At 34.1% G+C, this 10,161-nt stretch overlaps 1 protein-coding gene across 1 annotated transcript; it reads left to right on the top strand.

The window, feature by feature from the left end:
- The first annotated feature begins 4,987 nt into the window (after positions 1-4,987).
- On the top strand, positions 4,988-9,014 carry LOC145000891 (receptor-like protein EIX1). Its single transcript, XM_078960191.1, has 2 exons — positions 4,988-8,090; positions 8,811-9,014. Exons 1-2 carry the CDS (start codon positions 5,018-5,020, stop codon positions 8,816-8,818), a joined length of 3,081 nt encoding a protein of 1,026 aa, XP_078816317.1. The 5' UTR covers positions 4,988-5,017; the 3' UTR covers positions 8,819-9,014.
- The last annotated feature ends 1,147 nt before the right edge of the window (positions 9,015-10,161 follow it).

The following is a 10,161-nucleotide window of genomic DNA, read 5'->3' as shown; positions in this document are numbered from 1 at the left end:
ATGCATTTTTTCAGTTTTATGATAACTTCAAAGATTGGGTTTATGTGAAGGTGGTGGTGTTCATTGCAATTTTGAAAAGGGTTAGACATACATAGTTTCTCATCTGATTTTTATTTTTAACTTATTTTCTAATATGTGTATCATCTTGTATAGACCATTACTATTCTTTTTAAGGCTAGGATCATAGTATTGTAATTACTTGAATTAGTCTATCTTTAATTCTATTTTATTAGTTATTAATTTAGAAAAAAAAATGATAAAGAAAAGTTTCATTATTATTGGGTTTTGTGCTGTTTTGTTTAACAAATATTGGGCCTATAAACATTGGGCCACACACCAGTAGACAACAAAAATATGTCGATGGTTACTGTCTAGTGTCCACTATGGCTGGCATCGCCTCTTATGTCTTATTGTTTAATCATTTTGTAAAATTAAACTGTGATTTCTGAAATGCATGAAAAATAATTTGTGCTTGTACATTGTTTATTTGATGCTACGCGAGACTCATAGTTTGATTTTTCTCCTTCTTTTTGTTGTCCACATTATAATTTCTCTAGGTCCCATCGTTTCCGATAATGTTCAGTTAGCTATAAGAGACTGAATCGAATCTAGTCGTTTTCTTTTGATGCTTTTCTTAGATTTTAAGTTCGATCCGATGATAGAGAAGCTACCGGATTGAGAGAACTGTTAGTCAGTTCACACAATAACAGTTTTTGGTAACAGGAAACTTTCCTTATGGAATCGTTATCATTCCAATCACATAATATAATAAGTTATGATAATCTGTGGGTGGCTATTTTAAAACATTTTGTGTATGCAAAGTTAATTTGTTTAACATAGTGGCAAAGCTAGGGAGGGTCTAGAATGAAGTATCTCAACAAAATTGGGTTCAAAACGTTCTTGCAAGAATATGGCGTATATGCAAGGAACACAAAGGGAAAGGCATTGATCGTGGGTGTGTATGTAGACGATCTCATTGTTACAGGTGTGTAACAACAAAATAACACGATTCAAAGAACAAATAAACAGGAAATCTGAGATGAATGATCTGGGAAAACTCTCAAAATTGGTTAACTCTATACTGACCCGACCTGAGTTGCGATGGTAAGTAGATTCATGGAAAGACCCACACTTCAACATATGAAATCCATGAATACATCTTGAGGTATGTGAAAGGGACTATAGAGAGATGGTAATGGTGTTGTTAACAAGTGTTTGGATAACGATAGAGAGATGCTCACCTTCAATTCAAAGTTTCAAACTTGCAAATTTCCAATTTGCAAATCATAATGCAAAACAGAAGTTTTTGGCCCAACTCAACCCACTCACTTAAAAATTGCAAGTGCGAGCCCAAATGAATTTATCTCAATTCTCAAATGGGGTATCAACGAAAGTGTTCAAAGTTTTGGCACCAAAACGCTTCATACATATCACTGTATCAGTGTAAATTCAAGTATTCAACCAAAAGATTCGAGGAAAGGATCATAGGAATGAGTTCAAATCATCCATTGATTAAGGTAAGTGGAAAACTATCGATTCCGTGTATGTTCATCCATCAAACTTCCTCGGAAAATGATCAGTAAATCCTCGATAAACCCTAATATGATATAGCGGAATATAAATAGAGTATAACCACAAGCTTTCCTGCAAACCAAAGTTTAGACAGATAGCAGATTGTTGAAGTTGGCGCGCTTTCCAACTTTCAAAGACACAACTTTCATGGATGTGCTTAGTTTATGTGTTAGTGTACATGTAGGTGAAATGGGAGCTCATTATTTATATGCATAGAATTTCATATGGTATTGTGCAGTTGTTAGTGTACTCTTATTTAAGCTCATTGTTGATATAAATAGACTAAGTGTGTATCATTTTTGTCCTTAAAGTAAATTTCTTTCATGAAGGATGCTCTGTAAGAACAATATTAGACAATATTCTGGATATAGAGTGTATACAAGATAGCATGTACTAATGGAGGGAATGAGAGATTAGTTGGAAACATTGGATTAAAACACTTGTTGTCCTTTCCATAAATCACAAGGTTGAACAGTGCTACTCATGAGCTAATTACTAAACCGTTGTGAATATTTTTCTTTTGTTTTCAATGTGCTGAGAGACCATTTTTCACACTTGGAACCAGTGTAGGTGCTGATGACACTCTTCATAGAGCAAATGTTGACAAAAAAAACTGAGGGACGAGAGTTCAATTGTATGCTTGATGTTGTTCTTGAAAATTTCACGCCCATTAAGAAGGGAGATACTATCTCTTTAAATCCAGAAGTATCCCAGATTCAAGATTCAATAAAAAGCAGAAACGCATTTGGACTTATGTTATCAATTCATTGCTTTTCTTTCTTTAATTTCATTATTCTTTGTTCCACTTATTCAAAACGTTAGCTAACAACAAAAGCCCTTTTAGACAATTTAAATTTAGGTGTTTTAATGATGACAACAAGGGTTGCTTGGAAAACCACCTGCTCTAAAGGGTTTAGTGGTTCTGGGAGGTGAACCAAAGCCAAAGCAAACAAAACATCAGTAACAAGAAACCACTGCCTTTTTATAATCACTGAAAGTAACACATCTGTAAAAAAACAAATTTTGACAACATGTATGAAATATTGTATCGCTAAATGCAATAAATAGCAACTTTCTTTCATTTTCTTTTTATTATAGCATTCTACTTTTACTTTTTTTTTTTCTTATTAACGCATTGTATTTTCATTTTTTTTCTTACTAGGACATTGTACTTTGAAACATCCACCGATTTATATCAGCAAAAAATGCTTTGTATTTGAGCAAGATTTTTTGCAGTATGATTCTGTAATAGGAACAAATGAATGAAAGCGCATTGCTGATTCTTGCATTAAGTAATGCCAGCAGTTGTGTTATGACAAACAGAAGTGGGTGGGAGTGAGTGGTGGGACAGTGGGTATTAAGTTTTAATGTGTGTGGGAGTGGGAGGGGATGGGGTCTGCCACTTTGGGTGGAATTGACTAGCATTATTCCAACAATCATTTCCTGATTCCCATTGTCAAACTCAAGCCACTGAAATTAGATTCCATTCACTTTAATGGTGGTCTGAATCCCTAAAATATAACCCTTTGTTGTATAATTGTGTAACATCATATGTATAAATAAACATCTTAAGAGTAGTTTGACTGATGGTTAAGACGTAACTTATGTTTGATGATAATGAAATCAAACATGCAGAATGTTTCATTCCATAGGAATGAAAAAGAAACTGTTTATTTTGAGTTTTTGACTTATGGAATGGAATGGAAAATTACAACATATCCCGTAATCCAACTTTATTTATGTAAATAATATTTTTAATTTTAGTGTAACTTTAATTTTTTTATATAACAATATTATTATTATTATTATTATTATTATTATTATTATTATAACTTTTTTTGGGGTTGAATAAGCTTTTAATATGTTTAGTTTTTTGCGGCTCCAGCCTCTTATGGTTTGCTGGGTTGGGCCGGTGATTGGAATTGTGAAGCAGTAGCAGGCAAAAGAGAAATCATCAAAAAAAACCTCTAATTCAAGTCGACTATTGAGGATATCAAACTTCGTTTCCAAGATCCGGTAACCTCTTTCTCAAACTTTAATTTTTTCTTGTAAACTTAGTCCGTTTTCCGAAATTCATTACGTTAATTAACCTGTGTACATTGGTTAATTGATGCTATGTAAGATTCTTAGTTTGATTTTTCTACACATATTTTATTCCATAGTATAATTCTAATAAATCTCATCGTTTCCGATAATATTCAGTTAGCTACAAATGAATGGATCTAAACTGCTTGTTGTTTTGTTCTCTTAGATTGTAAGATCAGATCCAGCAATCGACAAGGATGATTCTTATGATGTAAAAATAATCGTCTTGTCTCAATCTGTCTAGTCCTTTAGGGCCATCATTGTCAATTAGAAGCATTGCATTCTTTTTACATTATTGAGTCACAGTGCATTCTTTTTACATTATCGAGTCACATTGCACTGTTTTTATATTGTTGGGTCAATCAGTGCCTTATTTTCTACATAATACATTCTTCACTTTCCTTGGCATGGGATTTCCATATTCTAAACTGATAATATTATAATTAAATATCTTTTTTGGTTGTAATTTTACGAAATATCTAAATGTGAAACAAAAAATTAAAAGAAAAATATCAACAGATATTGTAATTAAATAAAATTACTCTGGTTTTGGTTAATAAGTAAAAAATCACTATTGTAATTGTTGTTGTGCATTCTTTTTTTCTGGCTCTTGAGTTGGGGTGTGATGGTTGTTGCAGGGGCGTTGAGGGAAGGAGAGCCGTGAATGTAAGACGACCATGCAACTCTTGTGTTCTTTATTTTTCTCGCATCATTTAAACGTGTGCATGTGTTGTAATCAAAAAATAAATTTATTAGGTTTAGATGAATGATTTTTCTTCTCAAATTTGTATTTTTCATGATGGTTATTTCGACGGGTTTGATTTGTTATAATGAAAATGACTTAAAGAGCAATGAAAAGTTGGTGATTGTTGCAAAATGCATTATTCAATATTCAATTCAATCAGTAAATAAATAAATAAATAAAAGAAAATTTAACAATTAAACTAATAGTGGGTATCTGGATTGACTCCGGACAGGACTATCGGTCCAGCAGAAGCATCTGCCTCACATAATCTATTTGATTTCATCATTTTGTTTTTTTAGAAATGTATCACATGATCTCATGATTAAATTTTTTCACAAGAACAGAAAAGATATTCATATTAAATACAAATTGCCAAGACTTGTTAGTCTTTCAACATCTACATTGGGGCCAGTTTAAATTTCAACATCTTCACTCATTAAAATAATAGTGGGTATCTTGATTGAATGCCCCACACAAATAGGTCACTAGTTTGAGGTCAATAGACCATCCACTTTAATAATTCATCCTCACCGTTGGCACTATATAAACCTTCATAGGGGCATCTTCATATATACACCAACACAAACAAAAATCACCAACATCTGCATTTTCATCATGCAACCTTGTGTTTTTATAATTTTCTCATTTCTCTTGGTCTGTTTTGATGCTATAACTATCAATCATTTGGTAGCAGCGGGTGGGGGAGGAAGAGGAGATGATAATGGTATTGACAAAAAGTGTTTGGATAAGGAGAGAGATGCTCTCCTTCAATTCAAAGAAAACCTTCAAGACCCTTATGGTAGTCTCTCTACGTGGAGATCTGAAGATGACGAATGCTGTAAATGGGAAGGAGTCACATGTGACGACCAAAAAACAGGTCGTCATGTCACAAAGCTTGAAATTAGTTTGTGTAGTCTTGAAGGTGAGATTAGCCATTCATTGGTTAACTTAAACTACGTGAATTATCTTGATCTTTCCAGAAATTCTTTTCATGGAACCATTCCCACCTTCATTGGTTCCATGACTCTATTGAGGTACCTTGACCTTAGCCAAAATAATCTTAATGGAACCATTCCCACCTTCATTGGTTCCCTGACTCTATTGAGGCACCTTGACCTTGGCCAAAATAATCTTAATGGAACCATTCCAGCCTTCATTGGTTCCATGACTCTATTGAGGCACCTTGACCTTGGCCAAAATAATCTTAATGGAACCATTCCCGCCTTCATTGGTTCTATAAGTTTATTGAGGTACCTTGACCTTGGCCACAATAATCTTAATGGAACCATTCCCAGGTCCATTGGTTCCTTGACCGCATTAAGGCACCTTGACCTTTCCCATAACTCTCTTTATGGAACCATTCCTCCAGAGTTTGGAAACCTCACCAACTTGCAAGAGCTTTGTCTTGCTTTGGTTGGAAAATGTAGAGTTAAAAACATAGAGTGGATGTCTCATCTCCCTCATTTGGAGGTACTTGAAATGGATGAGATTTCCCTAGCCAAAGCAAACCATTGGGTGAATGTAATTTCGAGTCTCCGGAAGCTATCATATATAAGGTTAGAGGGATGTGAGCTCTCACAGGTGATGTATCCATATTCTTCATTTCTCAACTCTTCTTCATCTATCGAATCCCTTTTTCTTGGAAACAACAATCTGACCTCATCCATGTATCATTGGTTGTTTCCCTTAACCAGCAACAAACTTCGTTTTCTTTATCTCTATGGCAACATGTTAGATCGGATACCCAAATATATTGGTAACCTCTGTAGTTTGGAACGTTTGTACTTCTATAACAACTCAGCTATTGTCAAATTTCCTGATTTTCTGTCCAACTTGTCTGGATGCACATTGCTAACATTTCAAGACTTGTCTATTCGAAGAAGCCTATTTACAGGTTCATTGCCTGATAGCATCCATAACTTTTCATTCTTATCATTTCTGGACATAGCAGATAATCACATACATGGAACGATAAGCGAGAAATTGTGGGAACTACCCTGGCTTGAAAAGCTTGACGTTTCTCAAAATCATCTTAGTGGCGCCATCTCTGAAAACATTGGAAAGTCGAAGGCTCTTTATATAAATCTTTCAAAAAACCCACTCCAAGGAGTTCCTTCCACAGATCATATGTCAAAACATTCTTATGTAGAGCATATTGATCTTAGCTCTTGCAAGCTAGGCCCTCACTTCCCCAAATGGATTCAAAAACTAGAAAGACTTACCCGTCTTGATATTTCCAACACTAGAATCTCAGACACAGTTCCTCCAGAATTTTGGGACATGCAATTAATCTTCTTGAATCTCTCTTCCAACAACATCAGTGGAGAAGTACCAGATTTATCATCAAGTTTTTTTGGCGCTCAAATGATAGATTTGAGTTCCAACAACTTTAACGGTCCAATACCGCATCTTCCTTCCAGTTTGACATCGTTAAATCTTTCCAGAAACAAATTCTCTGGTGGAATCTCATTCTTATGCCAAATTGTTGATGGGTTGTTGGAATTTCTTGATGTCTCCCATAACTCTCTAACCGGACAACTTCCAGACTGTTTGTGGCATTTTAATCTACTAAAAGTTCTTAATCTAGGTCACAACAATCTATTTGGAAAACTTCCTAAATCTATTGGATCTTTGATCAATCTTGAGGTGTTGTATTTATATAAGAACAACTTCTCTGGACAATTGCCTTTGTCTCTAAAGAATTGCATGAAGTTAAACTTCTTGGATTTGGGGACTAACAGATTTTTTGGTAATGTGCCTATTTGGATTGGGGAAAACTTATCAGGGTTGTATGTTCTTATCCTAAGATCAAACAACTTCTTTGGAACCATCCCTTTACAAATATGTCAATTACCGAATCTTCAAATTTTAGATTTTTCAAGGAACAATCTCCATGGAAGCATCCCCTCATGTTTGAATAATCTTACAAGAATGGCTCAAGAAGGATTCTTAGCACCACCAAACGTGCATCCCTATACAAGTGCAATTGGAAGCTTTTCAAATTTTATTCTTCCATATCCCACTAAAGAGGAGTATGTTGACAATGCGATGATCGAGTGGCAAGGAGATGAGCGTGAATTTACCCACAATCTAGGATTGTTGAAGAGCATTGACCTGTCAAGCAACAAATTAACAGGACATATCCCATATGAACTCACCAATCTTCATGAACTGCTTGCCCTGAACTTGTCAAAGAACAGTCTACTTGGAGAGATTCCACAGCAAGTTGGTGAGATGAAAAAACTTTTAGCTTTGGATTTATCTATAAATAGTTTATCAGGAGAGATACCATCAAGCATGTCTCAAATGACTTCATTGTGTTACCTAAACGTGTCATCTAATAACTTGTCTGGGAGAATCCCATCTAGCACACAACTCCAGTCCTTTCAACCTTCAAGCTACAATGGTAATTCAGGACTGTGTGGACCTCCCCTTTCTGGAAAATGTCCAGGAGACGAAAAATCACAAGTTGGTAAAAGCGAGGATGATGACAAAGATAAAGATGAATTGTGGGGATGGTTCTATATTGGAGGGGGGACTGGTTTTGCTACTGGATTTTGGATAGCATGTGGTGCTCTACTTCTCAACCGTCATGGGAGACGTGAATTTTTTCACTTTTATGACAGCTTCAGAGATTGGATTTATTTGGAGGTTGTGGTGTTCATTGCAAAATTGCGGAGGATTACACGTATGTAGTTATGTATACTTAATTCTTCTTTCCTTTTTTGTATGTTGCTTTATAGACCTATTAGTGTTCTTAGCTAGGACTAGAGGTATAGCAATGTAAGACCATGTTTCACTTGTAATTGGCAGAGTTTTAAGTCCCCATTATTGATAAAAATGTCACGAACACCATGGCTGGAAATTTCCCGTTGTGAGGAATAAGACATTTTGAAAACTTCATTATTTCAGTATGTAGTTATTTATTTATTTATTTTTATCTTTTAACAAATTCTCAATGTAGGTTATGTGAAAAATTAGCACTTGAAAGATCATCAATCCTTATATATTGGTTACTATCAGGTGTCTTTTTGTTGGTTATTTACAACAAAATTGGAGAAGTTCCTTTGACACATTATGTAGTCTAAGGATAAAGATGCAATCTGTGAGCTCTAAATTTGGGGGTTTCAACTGAGATTTCTTTTTGATGCAATCTGCAATATACAATAGCCTGACTCTAAATTAGATTTATATAAACACGGTTCAAAAGCTGAGTTATAACGTGTTCGTAGTGCCCTCTGTTTATACTATCTTACAAAAGCACTTTTTAAATTATAGTAGGCTTAGTCCTATTTATCGATTTGTATCAACTGCAATAGTCATTAGCATAGACATTGTTTGTGACTTCTATTTTGTGATTATGAATAAATCAGAAAATCAACTCATATCTTCTTTTTTCTGTTTGCAGATTTTTAAATATATTGTGTGCGATTCTTGAGCTTGTAGCCTTGGCTGCATCTTTCAGTTCGAAAGGTAAAAAATTGAAGTCATGCAACAGTCTTGGTTCTTTGAGTAGAACCGATTGCTTGACAAATCATGCTTTATAATATATCAGTCTGTTTGATACTATGCAATTCATAGACTAATGGAATTATGTTAGTATTTCGTTGAAGCTTTTCTTTTTTGAAAATGATGTTATCTGTTGTCTTATAATCTCAGTTGACTATATTATCATGTGCTCTGCTAGGCATATGCAAGGCATGTATACTTTAACACAGGGGCGGATCCCTTTAGGGGCCAGGAGGGGCCATGGCCCCTCTGTTTTTTTTTTTTTTTTTTTTTTTTTTGCCTTTTAGTACCAAAAATTACTAGTTTAGGATAAATACTAATGTTGGTCCTCACGATTTTTGGGTAATTAATGTGAACGCCCTTACATTTCAAAAAGCTAAGAAGAGGTGCGTTTCCATTATAACATTTGGGTGGATCAAATTTTAAAATTATAAATCTAAGAATTAAACAGTATTTTCCGTCGTAAATGTGAAAAAATAAAATAGTAAACAACAATCAGTTACAAATAATGAGATAAAATAGGAAGAAAAGTAGAAGAAGAAAAGGTACAAAAAATAAAAAAGATTACATTACCAAAAGATTACAGAGTAAAGAAATAATCTTCAAAAAATTAAAGAAAACTGAGATGCAATGAGAGGAGCATCCCTTTCGACCAGAGAAATGATCCTCGCCTATCTCACCATTCCTATCGCGTCGCCTTGCCTCACCCACCCATCGTCACTGCCACAGGTATGCTTTCTTCTTCTTCTTCATTTGTTATGATATTCTTTTGCTTTTGAGGGTTAGTGGACACTCGACTTAGTGATATTTATTTTCTTTTGTTTGATGAATACTCAATGTCAGATTAAGGTTACACTAGAGTTACTAGGTTAGAGTTACTATGTGTCCCTAGGCTCTAGGAACTATTATTTGTTGTCACTATCTTAATACATGCCTCTCAAATTGTACAACTCAAATCAATTGTTTTCATATATACTTTATCTATTTGAGTTTCATTATTTAATTAGTTTTTAGTATAAACTTTTTTGATAAGTGTTAATACTTTCGGTTGTAGTTTAGTTATCTTCTTTTTATAATTTATATTACTAAAGTTATATCTATTGATTCCTATTAGGATTTAAAAATATATAAAGAAGATATATGTGTATAACTTGGTTATTACTTACTATAATAATACTAAATATATTGATATATTTTTAATTTTTTATTTAGAATATTAGTTTTGAAACAAATATGTAGAGGAGTAATTA

The sequence above is a fragment of the Lactuca saligna genome, chromosome 6 (assembly GCF_052625555.1).
Source record: "Lactuca saligna cultivar CGN05327 chromosome 6, ASM5262555v1, whole genome shotgun sequence".
Lineage (NCBI taxonomy): Eukaryota > Viridiplantae > Streptophyta > Magnoliopsida > Asterales > Asteraceae > Lactuca > Lactuca saligna.
This window is presented reverse-complemented; position numbering and strand designations above follow the sequence as displayed.